Below are 17,080 nucleotides of genomic sequence, written 5' to 3'. Positions count from 1 at the left end.
AAAAATGATTTTCTTCTTATGCTATTTTTAGAAATCTTCACAATATATGCCACATCTTATGAAATTAAATAATTAACAAGATACAGGTGAAATATCCAGTAATGGGTTTTATTTTTGTTTTTTTTGGTATCACAAATTAAAAACACCCAGGAAAATGTCAATTTGATTTTACTTAAGCTATGATTCAGAGCAAAGTACAGTGAGATGGGAGGCCTCATAACTGGGGCTGTAAGAGATTAAAATATTTTTTTGGATGCAGTTTCAGTAATAAGCTGCTAGAATTATTTTGACCACATTTGGAGTTATGCTTCCTCAAGGATTGTTTGGCACATTAGGGGAAGAAAAAAGTTTTCCTTAACCCTCGTAGAGTACCTGGCTGGGCCTGAATATTAAACTGATACAACCAAATTAACAGGAGAAAAGCACAGAAATTTATTTAGTATAAATTTTATGTGATATGGGAGCCTGCATAAGGAGATGAAGACCCAAAGAAATACTTAAACCTGAGGGTTTCTATGCTAAAGTTGATGAAAAGTATAAAGTCATAAAAAGTTGGAGATGATAGGACAAAGAATGTTAGCTAAGTGTAATAAACAAAGGGAAACAGCAAGACCTTTTCATTCAGATTCCTTTTTGTGTCCTTTTGTCTTTGGAGGTAAGGCTATTCCTTTCTTCTGGATACAGGGAGGAATGAGGGTTACATAAAACACAGGATGGTTTTATAACCTGCTTCAGGGGAATGTCAGAAAGTCCTTCTTGCACATGTCCTTTCTCTTATTCCCCCAGTTTTAAATATACAGTATGCCAAATGGCCATATTTTGGGGGTAGCATTGTCCTGCGCCCTGTCAGCATGTACAAGCTGGAATAGTTGGGGCATACAAGTCAGGTTCCATGGCACACATGGGTAGACCTGCCTTCCTGACTCTAATCCTAGATCTCTCGTTATTCCCTGGAGAGGGTCCCAGCTTGGATCATGGTGCTCATGTCCATTTACAGTTAATCTTTGTTCCCACCTCCAGCCCAAGGCACCTCTTTTCTGCTTTCTCTTTTCATATGTTTGTCTTTTCTGGTTAAACAGAAGTATACAACATATGACCTTTTGTGTCTGGTTTTTTCGCTTTGCTTGATGTTTTTGAGCTTCATCTTTGTATCATGTATTAGTATTTCATTCCTTTTTATTACTGAATAGTATTACATTGTATGTATATACTGCATTTTGTTTATACTTGGAGCAATTGATGGTCATTTGGGTTATTTCTACTTCTTGGCTATTATATATAATGTTGTTATGAACACTGGCAGTCTTAGTTTGGACATATGTTTTCATTTCTCTTGGGTAGTTATGTAGGAGTGAAATTTCCTGGTCATGTGGTAAATTTATGCTTAACTTTTTGAGAAACTGCTAAACTGTTTTAAAAGATGGCTGTAACATTTTACTTTCCCATCAGCAATGTATGAGAGTTCTCCTTTCTCCACATTCTTGACAACATGTTATTATCTTTTTGATTATAGCCATTTTATTCAGTGTGGAGTGGTATGTCATTGTGGTTTTAATTTGCATCTCTCTCTTTTTTTTTTAAAGATTTTATTTATTTATTTGACAGAGAGAGAGAGCAAGAGCAGGAACACAAGCAGGGGGAGAGGGAGAGGGAGAAGCAGGCTTCCCGCCGAACAGGGAGCCCGATGTGGGACTCGATCCCAGGACTCTGGGATCATGACCTGAGCCGAAGGCAGACGCTTAACGACTGAGCCACCCAGGCGCCCTTAATTTGCATCTCTTTAATGACTAATGATGCTGAGTATATTTTCATGAGCATATTATCCGTTCATGTGTCTTCTTTGAAAAATGTTTATTCGATTTTTTTGTCCATTTTTAAGTTGGATTGTCTTCTTATTTTTGTGTTGTAATAGTTCTTTGTATAATGTAGATACAAATCTTTTATTAGATGTGTAATTTGCAAATATTTTCATGGTGTTCTTTTATTCTAGTATGCTAGGTGATATTGCTGAAGAAAATTCAGTGGCTTAAAACATCAGAGCTTTATTTTTCATTCCCATATATTTTGTTATGGGTCCAGGCAACTCTCTAGTGCAAATGTGTTCTGCGTATTGGCTCAGCGGTGCACATTTCCTTCAATGCATTCTTCCATGAGCACCAAGGCCAACAGGAGAGCATTGGAGACTCTTGTGCTGCCAATGAAGTACCTTCACCAAATACGAGACATGTCAGTTCTCTTCACTTTCATTGGCTGAATGAGTGATATGGCCTTGCATAAATCAAAGGCTGAGGAAGGGCAATCCGTCCAGTGCCTGAATTGAGAAGATCAAGCAACATTGGTGAGCAGTACTAATGTCTACCATGTGGGGGCAGACAAGTGAGAAAAAAATAAATATATGAAGATATTTTTAGAAAGGGGTGATACTATTAAGACAGAATAACAGGGTGATAGGGTAACAACTTGGGGGGACAAATTCAGATGGGGTAATCAGAAGCAGTCTCTCTGAAGAGGGGTCATTTGAGCTAAGACTCCAGTCCCAGCAAGGAGTCATTAAGTGAAGATCAGGGAGGAGCTATCCAGACCTGGACAAAGAACCAAGGGTAAGGGGCGCCTGGGTGGCTCAGTGGGTTAAGCGTCTGTCTTCGGCTCGGGTTATGGGATCGAGTCCCGCATTGGACCTCTTGCTCAGCGGGAGCCTGCTTCTCCCTCTGCCTGCCGCTCCTCCTTGCTTGTGCGCGCTCTCTCTCTCTGTCAAATAAATTAAAACAAACAACTCCCCCCCCAAAACAACAACCAAGGGAAGAAAAGACACGAGTTAGATGGCTTGTTGTGTGGTCAGAAAAGAGGGAGTGAGGAAAGTTAATGGGGGTCTAGCTAGAGAAAGCAGATCAAGGCCATTTTGGTTTCCTGGTGAGAAATGTGAATTTTATTTAAAGTGCAATGGAACTTAAAGTAAAAAAAAAAAAAAAACAAAAAACAAAAAACAAATGTACAGTATTAAAAACAACAAAGTGTTTATTTTTTTTTTAAAGATTTTATTTATTTATTTGACAGAGAGAGACACAGCGAGCGAGAGAGGGAACACAAGCAGGGGGAGTGGGAGAGGGAGAAGCAGGCTTCCTGAGGAGCAGGGAGCCCGATGTGGGGCTCAATCCCAGGACCCTGGGATCATGACCTGAGTGGAAGGCAGACGCTTAACAACTGAGCCACCCAGAAGCCCCTAAAAACAACAAAGTGTTTAAACAGGGAACAAATCTGATCTACATTAAATAAGAATTGTTCAGTATGTGGTATCCAGAATGAATTGAAGGGGAACAAGGCTGGGTGTGGACGATCTGGCTGGCGAAGGTAGGGTTGGAGAGAGTGTGTGTTTATGGGATATACTAACAGAGCTAAGGAAAAGAGGAATCATAGAAGACGTGAGTCATGAGCTTGGGCTCCTGGGTGGGTAGTGTTATTATTTACTGAGAGGGAAGAAAGGGTGGAAGGAGAGTTTTGCTTGGTCTTGTTAAATTTCACACACTTATCACACATCCAAGCAGGCATTTAGATATAGGAATCTGAAGAAAAGTCTGAGTTGGGGAATTACATGTAGATTTACCTCATCCTGATTTAAAATCGTCATAGTCTTAGGCCTTATAGATGTGCCATCAGCCATATAATAAGTGGCTCTATTCATGGACTGAGTGAAAAAACTTAAATAAATTACACATATTAAAGCAATGCACAGTTGGAATTAGTGTACCGTATCTTCGTTCCACTTATGCACTATAAGTTACAAGTCCACTTGTGCACTATAAGTTATACTTGAGTTCTGAAAGTGGAACTGCCAAGTCTATGCATTTTCACACTTCTTTTTCAGTTTGCATTTTTGAAAGTGGTCAAAATCCTTAGAAATGTTTGCACCTATCTAGGCTTGCAGCAACACAGATGCTTCCTCACACTCTGGCTAACACTGGCTATTACTACACTTTTTAATTTTTACCAACCTAATCGTGGCAAAAAGGGATCTCATTATGATTTCAATTTGTATTTCTTTACTTAGGAGTGGAGCCAAGCTTCTTCATGTTTGCCAGCCATTTGCCTTTCTTCTTCATGCTCTCTTTGACTTCGAAGCCATGTAGGTAGATGACCTGTGTCCCCCTGGGTGCCAGACTCTGGAGTCTGAACACCGTGGACAAGATGGTGAGCTCTCTGTGGACAGGGACCCTGCGCTTTTCAACCCGTGCCCGGTGCACCTGGCCACCGCGCGACTGGCCCTGGGCAGGCAGGTGAGGAAGAGGAGAAACAGGTGTGGTGTGGTGAGAAGTCCCACGACTGGGGAGCTGAGGGCGCAGAAGGAACTGAGCACGGGACAGACACAGCCCCCGGAGAGTCCCGGGATTACTGCCGGGGATTCCTGCGGCCCCCCTCCAGCGCGGTTGCAGAAGTTGTGAAACTACCGAGGCAGCAGCCGGCCCAGGTCGGAGCTTCCGCCCCGCGGCCAAGAGGCGCAGAGCAGCAGGATGGGGTGGAGGGGCCGTCCTTTCCTCGCATTGTCTCCAAGCTGGCGGCCGCCAAAAACTGAAAGCAAAACCTGCCTGCCGGGCCCCGCCTCGTGGCCCGCGCCGTGCTAGATTTGGGCCCTGCCGGCAGCCGAAGGCGCGTCTCTCCTCCGCCATGGCAAGTTGCTTTCGTTTTGGATTTTGCGGGGCAGGGTCGTTCCCGCCCGGTTACCACGGTCCCCCAGAAGGGCGCGGAGCGGGGCGGGCGGGGGGTGCGGAGCTGTCCCGGGCGGCGCGCGGAGGAGCCCGGCGCTGGCGGAGAGCCACCTGCCGCGGAGAAAGAGCCGCCGGCAGACCTGGGCCTCACTTCTCTGGCACCTGCTCCTGGGGCGGTGCTGCGCGCGCCTGCAATTCCTAGTAGGCAACTCCAGGGAACGCCTTGCCACCTCCCGCACCCGGTATCTCATGGTCGGGGACACAGCTGTCTCGTCGAGGAGTCCCTTCACAGGCTGTTTGGGCTTAACTGTCGCCTCCCACTTCTTGGGGAACAAGAGCGGAGAGAATTAGCCAGAAACCGAGGCCACTGTTTCCTTTTGAAAAGCGCCAGCAAGAAGGATTCGAGCCAAGGATTCGAGTTGTGAAGGCATCCTCATGTCTTGTCTGCATTAGTGGGAATTCACTTGTGACCTTAGTTCTTTCTCCAGGCACAAAGGGCTCTGTGTTTTCACCATCTGTGCTGGTTAGCAAGTTCAAGATTTAGCCTTCCGTGTTCTTTCCATCAAGCGCTTGAAAGCCGTGTCTTTAAGTGCTAGGGTCCCGGAAATGCCAAAGCAGTCGTGAGGTTCCAGTACGATTTTGTTTACTGGCAGCAGTAAAGGCAACGTCAATGACAATAAACAACTCAATTTTTTAAAAAGAAATATACACGAACACAGGGAATGAATCTAATTATTTCTCTCTAGTGCCTTACTTACAAACTCACAGTTTTTCTTTATAGCTTTTTGCTTTCTGACACTATGGTCGAAAGTGTCTTAAAATATATTATTGATACTGGGAAAATGCTTTCACCTATTATAATAACTCTTGGCCAAAATGCTGCTCTTGTTTCAAAATCCTGTATCTCTGTGGTAACTCTTGAAGGGTTATTTCTGAGACATCTCTTTTTCTTAATGCTGGATAGAAGAGATTAGTAGTCATCAGGGAGAATTCCTTTGAATTCAAAGATAAATTAAATGCAGACACTTGAATAAAGAAATATGGCATTAGAATTGATGAGGGCAGAGGTGCAGTAACATTTTCTGAATTTAAATTGATTGGAAGTTTTTCTGAGGTTGACGAAAGGCAACAAGGAAGCTCAGTGACTAGCCACGTAACCATTGGGATTGGTGTGGGTTATTATAGCCAGTGTTGTATAGAGACAAGTCTGGGAAGTAGAATTCCTGAAAAATCTGAAAAATCTCTTGTCATTTCTTTTCCTCTGCTAGGAGGAACTATTTGGGGATTATTACATCATACCATTTGGGACTAGGATGGAGGAACGCATATATTTTTACTGTTTCCTACACAATCTAGTTGTGAATATTTTAAGAAACTCTGTTTTCCTCCATTAAAAGTATCTTCTGTAACAAATACTCAATAGATTATAATGAGTTTCGTTTTCAGGAGACACTCCCTTTGTTTTATTATTATTTTTTAATATATTTTTTTCTTTTTTTCTCCGTTTGTTTTGTATGTCTCAACATGAGCCATTTTCATCCCCTGTTGTTGTGAACTCTTCTTTTGCATTTTTAATTAAATTTGACCATTAATTAAAATTTGACCTCAACCTTTTTTATTCTTATACTTTCATTTTAAGGTGCCTTTGGGATGAACAGGGTGTTGTGTACCTAGACTGTTTTCTTGACCTGGGAGGTCAAAAGTAGCTTGCTTGTCCCCAGTGAATTCCTATTCTGAGTACAGAGTCCTCTGAGCTGAGAGCCCAAAACATCTTTGTGATCTGTTAACCCTTACTCAGGCTCATGTGATATCCTGTCCTCCCTGAGGGTAATTTAGGATAGATTAAGTCTGAGCTTTGGTATAATCAGGTTGGACTACCTATGTAAGCACTGGGAGCAGCTTATGAGTCCACTTCCCTAAATGGGCTGGGGAACAAATCAAAACATTGAAATAGAAGCCCCTTACCTGGATAATAGAAGAAGTTCAAGAGAGTGAGCTCAGGGAAGGAGCTACTTGTAGTTAGTACTCTGTGCTCAGTATGGTGGCAGGGTCTGCAATAGCATATGGTCTCAGGAGCTGAATTCCATCTCAAATAGGTGCAGGAGGGTAGGATTTACTCCATTGCAGCCCCAGTATTATTGCCAGGGTTTTATATTTCTTATGGTGTCTTTTTTCTAATTCTGACCAAAAAAAGTAAGGGATATGTTTCTTATTGGCTTATGTACTTTGGGACTCTACAATCAACAAAACATACAGCCATCTCCAAACTCCCATATTTTGTGGTTAGCTTGATTTGTTTTTAAATTTAAATTTTTAAAATTTTGTATCTCTGATCTCTTCCTTTGTGACTGCCATTACTTTTAGGCCTTTCTAAAATCAGACAAATATTAGCCAGTGCTTTCCATTTATAAAAAAATTAAGAGTTCACTTTTTACATTTAACCCTCAAATTCATGTGGTATATAATGTGAGGCAAGGATCTATCCTTAATTTTTTTTTCAAGTATCTAATCAATTGTACTAGCACTTTTATTGAATAAAATAGCCTCTCCCCCACTGGTGTGTGATGGTGCCTGTATTAAGTTGAATCTTATTTTTATATTTAAAAAGCATCCTGTTTCTCTTACAGGCATCAGGTTTGAAAGGCAAGGAATGCAAAACTTCTGAAAGAACAGCTGCAGTTGCTGGTCATTCGGTTGGCCTTTTTAATGATAAATTACTGACCACAGTAGTGAAGACTCACTTCCAGGATATTAAGAATGAAAGCAGAGTTGTTGAAAATGTGATATATCCAACAAGAACCAGGGGAGTTGAAAATGTGACCTTCAAAGGAAAAAAAGGTATTTCCAAATCAAATTTTGTAATCTTAGAAATACTTCTACAATGAAATTAAAAACTGAATTTCATTAAAATGATTCATGGGATTGGTAAAGTTTAAAGTAGCTTTTTGAAAATATTCCTCTATTCTGAATATGAAAGTGGTACAATATTGCATTAACAAGAATATATGTGAAAATGGTTCATGATAAAGTTGGTAATAACTGCCAAATTCTTGAAGACTTCTTTCCTTTTATATTTGGAATCTGTCTAGATCTTGGGAAAAAATGTGATACATTTTATTGTTGAAAACCTGTGGGGCGCCTGGGTGGGTCAGTCATTAAGCATTTGCCTTCTGCCCAGGTCATGATCCCAGGGTGCTGGGATCGAGTCCCGTGTCTGGCTCCCTGCTCTCGGGAAGCCTGCTTCTCCCTCTCCCGCTCCCCCCTGCTTGTGTTCCCTCTGGGATCATGACCTGAGCCGAAGGCAGATGCTTAACGACTGAGCCACCCAGACACCCCAGTAAATAAAATCTTAAAAAAAAAAAAAGAAAACTTATAAAATACAGAAAAAAATCCCCACAAAAATAATCCATAATCTCACAAACAAGATGACTGCTTTGGGAATTTTCAAGTGGCTTCAGCAATATAATCATACCATTTGCTGCTTTCTGTTCAAACCAACAAAAGGATATTTTAATATAGCATTGGCTTTATCGCTGGTAAGGTTGGACTGGAGAAATGTGGCTTGGATCTGAGCTCAGATGGAGCCATTCTGTTCCTCACCTCCACCCCTGACATAGGTGAGGACATGGGGTCTGCAGAACAAATTCATCCCTTCAGGCTCATGGAGGGGGGCAGCCTTCTCTACAGTTCAGTGACTGGCAAAATAAATTGCCAGAGAAAGATGAGTCTCCATGCCAGCATCTTGGAGGTAAAATACCACATGGTATTGGGAGCAGAAGAAAAGACCTTGCTTTGCTTGAGGGAAGATAGGATTTAGAGAGAGACCTAAGAGACTATGGATTATCAGGGTGCCTTCATCTGTCACCATTAATTCAGTCAAATCCTTCCCGATGGGGATGTTCAGGTAGGGATGGCAGGAAGGGCTCCTTATTATTTCTCTCAGGGGATTGAGGTGTTTTTGGAAGTTAATATTTCAAACGTTGAATTGGTAACTCAGAGAGAGAAAGAGAAGGCTCATTCATTCATTTGTTCACAAATATTTATGAGTGCTTATGATTTGCCAGGCCCCATTCTAGGCCTTCCGGATACAGCAGTGAGTGCAATAGGCAAAATGTTTTCTTTCCTGAAGCACACATCTGTGCAGGTGGACAGATAATAAAAAAGCAAATAAATGAATATATATTGCATTGGGAGTTTTATTAATTTGTATATTTATAAATTATTTATATATTTATATTTATTTGTATTTAGATATTTATTTGTGTATATTAACATATAATGTGAGTGCTATGAAAAAACATAAAACAGAATAAAGGGATAGAATGTGATGGAGAGGGCTATTTTATTAGATAGAGTGGATAGGGAAATATTCTGTTTAGTGACATTTGAGCAGAGACCTGATTGAGGTAAGGGAATGTGCAGATAAGGGGGAAGAACATTCTAGGGCAAGGGAAGGACTGGGAAAACTTCTCTGAGAGGGTAGCACGCTGGGCATTTTGAAGATAGCAAGGTGGCCCTAGGGCCGGAGCAGAGTGAGCAAGGGGGAGAGTAAAAGGAGATGTGGTCAAATGGGTAGCTGGGGGCCAGTTTATATTAAGCAGCCTATAGGTCAAGGCAAGGTGTCTGGATTTTATTCTGGGTGAGAAGGAGGGTTTTGAGCAGGTGACTGACGGAGTGTGACTGCCTTCTCTTAGGTGATCACTCTGGCAGCGGTGTGGAGAGCAGGAGCTCGTAATCATTGCTGGTTTTGGCTAGGGTGTTAACAGGGCTGGTGATTGAGAACTGGTGGCCATTCAGGATGTGCTGACGGATTAGGTGTCATTTTCTAAGATGTGGAACACTGGAGGAAGAGTACTTTTGGGAGGGGAGATTGTTATCAAGAGTTGAATTTCAGTCATTGAGATGTTTACTTGGAAAATGAAGTAGAGATTTCCAAAAACAAAGGAAAGTCAAGGCCAAAGATAGAATTTGCAAGTGATGCATCTAGAGGTAGTATCTAAAGCTGTGGGATTGTCGAGGTCAACCCTTGGCTGGGTGTATGTTTGCTAAGAGGTACAAGGCCTGAGGCCTGAGTCATGCCGACATCTAGAGAATGGGAAGAGAAAGAGAATTAGCAAAGGGTACAGTGAATTTTGAGGAAAACCAGGATAGTGTGGTATCCTGGATTCAAGAAGGTGGTCTCCTCATGGCCATAATTAACAAAGGGAGAATTTTCTTTTAGGTTTTCGTTTTATACATATATATATATATGTATACATACACACACTATATATATTTTATATATATGTATACACGTGTGTTTTAAAAAATATGATTAGGATCATATGTACACATAAGATGAATTTTAAAGTAGAAGGAAAAACTAAATGTTGCATTTAAAGGAAAAATGTAGAAAAAAATCAGGTGTGCGAAATAACAAGAGTTGAAGATTTCTATTATTAATAATTAAAGTAATTATTAGTGTGTCATCCCACAAACACTTCTGATGGCAGTGTTTCCACTTAGGTACAGAGAATGTCAACAGAAAACAGGAACACTGTCAGGCAGAAAAGTTTGGACCCTCTCAGTTCACAGACTCTCATTTCAGTGAAAAGGTAAGGTGTGACACTGACAGTCCTGGATCCTGTTTTTTACTTTCTTTCTTTCTTTCGTTCGTTCGTTCTTTCTTTTTCTTTCTTTCTTTCATTCGTTCTCTTTCTTTCTTTCTCTCTCTCTTTCTTTCTTTCTCTCTCTCTCTTTCTTTCTTTCTTTCCTTCCTTCCTTCCTTCCTTTTTGATTTTATTTATTTATTTGAAAGAGAGAGAGTGAGAGAGAGAGAGCAAGAGCAGGGGAAGGGGCAGAGAGACAAGCAGATTCCCCACTGAGCAGGGAGCCCACTGAGCAGGGAGCCCAAAGTGGGAGCCTGACTCAGGGCTCAATCCCAGGACTCTGGGATCATGACCTGAGCCAAAGGCAGCCGTTTAACCAACTGAGCTGCCGAGGTGCCCCCTGGATCCTGTTTCTTCTGTGTGTTCCCTACATAGGAGACACAAAGCACTCTCATCTCATGATTCCTACCAAAGAAAATGCAAGCTTGCTAACCTGAGTCAGTGTTAAATGCCAAATGTGTGTCTTGAAATTTTTTGCTTATTGCCTGGTCTATTTTATGTTTCTGTGTATTCCTCTTGACGCTTTCAAAGTGACAAGGAGCTTTTATGCTCATATGGAGGATGTCAGGTATCTACCTAAAGACTTATTTGGGGACAAAAACCGAATTAAGATGAACATTAAAAAGAAGCTTTCAAAGAGGCAGGAGAAGTAGAAATAAGAGGAAAGAGTTAAAATTCATTAGTTTAAAACTATTCACTAAGAAACTCAGGGTTCTGGGCAGCCTCTGATGAACTTCACTAGAAGGGCTCTCTAGGGGGACCCCTGTCCACAGAGAAGAACCAGAACAGAGTGTTATCTGTACATCATAACAATGTGTGGGTTTTGCTTAAGGCTTTGTTTCAAATAACATTCTGTCTCTAAAAAATATTTGACTCTCTCTGTTTTGGGATATGCAATGAGGGACTGTGAACCCAAATTGAACATTGTGGTCTTTATGGGGTTGTGGGACCCTTTGATGGGCTGCCATGGTGCAAGAAACCAGTCTGTGCTGGGCAGTTGGGGCTTGGTTTGGGATAACTGATGTGGAGACAGAGAACGTGGCAGGAAAAGCATGTGTTTATGCAGTCTGCTCCACTAGCCAGTGCTGTTTTAATTTCTCTCTGTTTAATTTTAGGTCTTCAGCTCTGTAAAAGCTATTCTCGATCTTTCTGTTTTTCGGAGTCAAGTCCCTCTAGAAAGTCTGGTAATGGACCTGAAAAGGAAAAACCCAACTTTATGCTTCAGTCCTTTGGAACCCAATGGAAGAATCTCTATCCAAGGATCATTTCTGGCTATGCAGAAACTCAAAGAATCTTTGCTATTAAAAGCAAGTTCTCTTTTAGAAAAAAACAGGAATTTTATCAGTGAGGAGAAAAGATGGAATAGGCAGAACTCCAGAAGGCAGCTCCAGAGAAGTAGCTCTTTGGAGTCACTCGGGTCCTCAGTACCCGAGGCCACCAAGAGAGGAGAAACCCTTGTTCTCGACACAGATATTTTCCTTTACCTCAAAAAGAGCAGATTTTATGAAAGCATATTGAAAACCTGTCATGTTTTCTGTGAGGAAAGAGTGGATGGTGCAATTACCACAATTTGTATAAAAAATGCTCAAGAATGTTCTCAGCCAAACAATGCAAAGGTTGTAAAAGCACTTTTTGAGGAATATTCACTTGCTCTTCACTTCGAGCTTAGAAAGGAGACACTTACTTTGAAAGGAAAGGAGAGTCGAAATAAAAGAAATATTAAGTTGGCATGTGAACAGCTAAGTTCGAGGTTCCCTCAGGTTCTGATTAATTTTTATGAGACACACATTGACATTATAGGATCTTCTTCTGACACAAACTTGTTTAAAGAAGAGGTCATGAAATTAATAAGGTTAGACAGGCGATGAGATCTCAGCTGTAATAATGACAATGGCAGTTGCTTTTCCTTACTGAGTAGTGACGATGCTGTATCTGACGCTGGCTTTACACACATGATCTCATTTAATCCTCGCAACCATCCTTCAGTGTAGGCATTGCTATCCTCATGTTGTAGGGGAAGAACCTAGGACTTGGAGAGGTTAAAACTTTTGTCTGGAGTTATCCAGTGGGCAAGGAATGGGGCTGGGGTTAAACTCAGCCTATCTGACTACAAAATGCTGGCAAAACTCTCTTGAGAAGCTACTTTGATTGAAAGTACTTCTGAAGCAGGTAATCATTACTTGACTAAATCTGGTTGGTACGAGGCTGCTGGACCATATGGGACATTTTTATTGTTGCTTATTTAGCCTAAGTACATACAGAAAATGTTGGTTCTGTTAGAATTATGAAGAATTACAAAGTATAGTGTCTTTTTTCTTTATTCCCCCCTTTATTTTATAATTGTATGGTTAAAGTAATAGCATTTAAGGAATAAAATCATGGGTGCTTCCTTAAAGATGACGGAAGGATTTGAAAATTCATTGCTGGGGCGCCCGGGTGGCTCAGTCATTAAGCATCTGCCTTCGGCTCAGGTCATGATCCCGGGGTCCTGGGATCGAGCCCCGCATTGGGCTCCCTGCTCTGCGGGAAGCCTGCTTCTCCCTCTCCCATTCCCCCTGCTTGTGTTCCCTCTCTCGCTGTGTCTCTCTCTGTCAAATAAATAAATAAAATCTTAAAAAAAAAAAAAAAGACAATTCATTGCTGAAGAAGGGAAAACAAGAGCTTGTAAGTTATTTGGTTGTCTATGACTCCCCTGAATTTAACTTTAGGATAGTTTTAAGTGCCTGGGGCATATTATCCTAGGATAATAAAATGTATACATCTTGCTCATCTCAAAGTAAATAAATGTGATCATGATGGTGTGAACTGTTTATATTAAAAGGAAACATAAGACAACTCTCTCTCTATGCTTTCATTTTTCTTAGCCATCTAAATCCCAAATATTTCCGTCTTTTAAAATACGGTATTTCGTTGTTTGAATAAACTTTTTTTTTTTGTCATGGCAAGCTGCTGTTTATATCAAGTACCCAATAAGATGTCTTTAAATTAAAAAGATGCTTCATTTTTATTTTGCTTCTAGGAGTTTGTCGCAGTCTGGGTCCAATCAGGAGAGAGAAGGCACATGGCAGTTTGAATAGGGAGAGTTTAATATAAAGAATTGTTAATTATAATAGGGGATTAGAATAATGAGGGATTGGCTAGTAAGAAATAAAGAGAACTCTAAAAAATATCTTGCTGGAAATCCATCCTCTAGGTTGCTGGAGGAAACTGCTTAGAGGAAGTGTCTTACCAGAGACATTCCATTACACAGTGTACTCGGGCGTTGCTGTGGGAAGCTGGCCATTATGCTCTTACAGGCCCTGAGTGCTGGGGAGGCCTTGTGTGCCGGGGGCTGAGCTCATGCTGCGTGAGCTTAATGTTGGAGAAGCTGCCCATGCTGCAGAAGCTGGGTACCGGGAGAAGCTTCCTCTGCGGACAAACTGGATCCCTAACAGCCTGCCAATTAACAATTTGAAGTGGGGAAAAGACTTTCCTCTTGCAGTGTCTCTCCAGCGCCCTCTACTGAGAAAACTTAACATCCTATCAGCTACAGAGGAAAAATATTGAAGGGTCCCAGATTCATTTTCACAGAGTAGGCACATAGGATGAATTTAAAGCAGAGTCAATAAATTGATGACTGACAGAGTTTAATTTGATACCTACTAAGGCTTTCATTATTATCACAAATTTAACACCAACAGAATAGTCTTTAAACAAAGAGCTGGATCAGAAAAATGATGTTCATTCCATGATCAGATAGACATTGACTTACAAGTATGGATATAGCATCTTCTGCTTGACATTATGTATTTCAGATGTTTTTACATGTTGCTGTGCCTTTTAGATTTGTTTAACAGCACTTTCCTTATAATATGCTAGTTGTATAATCAATTTCTATCTTTAATAAAAACCGATATTTTTTCCAAAGTGGCAGTAGTGACTTTCATTAAAATTTATTTCTGAGGGTTACTGATGCCCAGGCAGATGATGTGAATTCCAGGCCTAAACCCTGTTGTATGTCTGCAACCAGGAGAAAAACCTATCATTTAATTAGATAATAAGTTGATACTTTTCAAAGAGGCTGCTGGTAGTGAAGAGGGCCATTATCCAGTTAAAAAAAGAGGACGTAAGAGATTCAGATCAAGACAGACAAAGGAGTAGAGTGGGAGAAAGGGTTCCAAGGCATTTAGTTAAGAAATGCTTTCAGAAATACTTGTTGAGCTCATCCTCTGGGACAACCATTCTGCAGGATTCTGGAGACAATGATGGGACGTTAAGACAGAAATGTTCACTGATTTCCTAGAAGTCACTGCTTAGTCTGGCAGAGAAGGCAAACAAGCTATTACCTTAGTGCTTGCTACAGAAGTAGTTGGTGTAAGGTGGACGGGACTGTCAATTGTTACCTAGGATATGTTAACCATTTTCAAATTATTTGCATAATTTTCATAGAAAAAGATAATGAGCATGTGTCAAAGTTTTATTTGCCTTATGGAGGAGTAAACTAACAGAATGACAATACTGGTTGAAAAAGAACATGAGAAATAGAATTTAAAAATCAATAGGGATGGGGCACCTGGGTGGCTCAGTCGTTAAGTGTCTCCCTTCGGCTCAGGTCATGATCCCGGGGTCCTGGGATCGAGCCCCGCATCGGGCTCCCTGCTCTGCGGGAAGCCTGCTTCTCCCTCTCCCACTCCCCTTGCTTGTGTTCCCTCTCTTGCTATGTCTCTTTCTGTCAAATAAATAAATAAAATCTTTAAAAAAAAATCAGTAGGGAAAAGCATGTTCATAAAGATTGCTAAACTAGAAACAACGCTGATCAGTGTCCAATGAGGCTATAAGACTGTGTTTTGGGGGGTTGTTTTCTCTGCTAGACAGAAAAAAATAATCACACTTTATCATGTTTTTTAGAAGTTAAAGTTCTAACTGTACTGAGTTGTAAAAGGTCAGTGCCCCAATCAATTGTGATATTAAGTGAAATGAAGTTACATTCCCCAAAAGAGATGACCCACTAGTGGGCTTATTGGAGCATGTCTAGCAAGGCATTAAAAGGTCACATAATTATTTGTTGCCTTATTTCTGTGTTTTGAGTAATTTTCTTTAACAAGGGTCAGAAGAAGCTTCCCAGAGGCTATGAGTTGATGGATGGGTGTTAGCTCAGTGAAGAGATGAGGAGGGAGGGCAAAACAGCACTTGGTTTGGTAGATGAAAGCCAAGTTTAGGGATGGCTGAATTTTGACAGCTTAGTTTTTACAAATTTTATTTGATGGACAAGATTATTTGATTCCTCAATAAGAGAGACACAGATACAAAAGTATAGAGGGAAAGAAATGTCTAATTTCCTTTGTGAATCTCTCCATATAAATCATGTTGGTGGCAATGTATGGATTTTCCCAAAGACAGTAATTTAAGAAACTTACCTATCAGTGCTTAGATTTAATTCCTCTAGGATCATTTCCTGGTGTAAATACTGGTCTAGGAAAATAAAAACTCTTTCAACTCCAGTGGACTCTCTTCCATATTCTCCACCCATCCCTTCTCTTTCATCTTTCACTTCTTCCAAATTGAGTGATTCTGGTAAATTTCCTAACCCTTCTAGCTTCAGTGTGCTTATGTGTAACCTGAAAATTGTACCTATTTTCACAGGGTTATTGTGAGTTTTAGAAATCATGGTAGGTAAATGTTCAAAAATAGTAGTCATTATTCTTAAGAACTTAGTAATACCAACACCCCAAGAAAAGCTCCCTCTGCTTGGAATGCCTCATCTCAGGGTGGGCACAAACATGTAACTCCAGGTAGAAAACCAAGCATTGTTTTGGACTTTTTCCTCTTCTTTTTATTACCTTAGATCAGGCCTGTGTCATTTCTTGCCTGGGTTAGTGAGTTGAATAGTATCCCCTCAAAATTCAGAATGTAACCTTATTTGGAAATAGGGTCTTTGCAGATGTGATTCATTAAGATGACATCATGCTGGATTGGAGTGAGGCTTTAACCCAGGGACTGGTGTCCTTATAAGAAAGGGAGAGGACACTGAGACTCAGAGGAGAATGGGATAAATTTCACGTGACAACAGAGGCAGAGGGTGGCCCGATCAGCTATAAGGCAAGGAATGCTAGGGATGAATGGGAACCAACAGGAACTGAAAAAGGCAAGGAAGAATTCTTCCCTAGAGTCTTCAGATGGAGCTTGATCTTGCCAACCCCTTGATTTTAGACTTCTGGCCTCCAGAACTGTGAAAGAATAAATTTCTGTTGTTTTAAGCCACCAACTTTGTGGTAATTTGTTATGGCAGCTCTAGGAAACCAATACACATGGATTTCTTTCAAAAAAGTTCCTGGGAGCCTCTGATCCTTACAGTTGGTTTTGTGTGTGGGCCCCTGTTGTATACTCTATACGCCCCTCTCTTGTGACAGCATTTCACAGTACATTTTGTTTGTTGGTTTCTCTTCTTCCTTTCTGACTCTGTGGTCTCCTTGAGGCCAGGAATTTTGTCTATTTCTACTTTATTTATTCTCTGTTTATAATACTATGTGTCCGGCACATCATAGACATTCCACAAATACCTATGAAATATATGAACAATTTTTGTGCTCCCACAGAATTTATACAGGATTTTGTACTGAAATAAGCATCTCATAAATGTGTGTTCATTGGTCCAGGAATTTTCTTTTTATAGTCTTCCCACTTGCCAACATCAGAATACTTATATTGATCTTTTACCCCTTTAGAATGTGTCCTCAGTTCCTACTTGTTAAA

At 40.7% G+C, this 17,080-nt stretch overlaps 1 protein-coding gene across 2 annotated transcripts; it reads left to right on the top strand.

Moving 5' to 3' along the window:
- The first annotated feature begins 1,623 nt into the window (after positions 1 to 1,623).
- RBM43 (RNA binding motif protein 43) lies at positions 1,624 to 13,183 on the top strand. 2 transcript variants are annotated; one of them, XM_036121260.2, is made up of 5 exons: positions 1,624 to 2,338; positions 4,046 to 4,662; positions 7,328 to 7,538; positions 10,206 to 10,294; positions 11,464 to 13,183. In XM_036121260.2, exons 2-5 carry the CDS (start codon positions 4,660 to 4,662, stop codon positions 12,214 to 12,216), a joined length of 1,056 nt encoding a protein of 351 aa, XP_035977153.1. In that variant the 5' UTR covers positions 1,624 to 2,338; positions 4,046 to 4,659; the 3' UTR covers positions 12,217 to 13,183. The 2 variants fall into 2 exon arrangements, with proteins under 2 accessions (XP_035977153.1, XP_035977154.1); XM_036121261.2 differs by lacking the exon at positions 1,624 to 2,338 and having other exon boundaries at positions 3,774 to 4,662.
- The last annotated feature ends 3,897 nt before the right edge of the window (positions 13,184 to 17,080 follow it).

The sequence above is a fragment of the Halichoerus grypus genome, chromosome 4, assembly GCF_964656455.1.
Source record: "Halichoerus grypus chromosome 4, mHalGry1.hap1.1, whole genome shotgun sequence".
Taxonomy (NCBI): domain Eukaryota; kingdom Metazoa; phylum Chordata; class Mammalia; order Carnivora; family Phocidae; genus Halichoerus; species Halichoerus grypus.
This window is presented reverse-complemented; position numbering and strand designations above follow the sequence as displayed.

Coding starts and splice junctions, on each gene's coding strand:
- RBM43 (XM_036121260.2), top strand. Junction 7,539..10,205: donor GACCTTCAAAGGAAAAAAAG/GTATTTCCAAAT, acceptor GTTTCCACTTAG/GTACAGAGAATGTCAACAGA. Junction 10,295..11,463: donor ACTCTCATTTCAGTGAAAAG/GTAAGGTGTGAC, acceptor GTTTAATTTTAG/GTCTTCAGCTCTGTAAAAGC.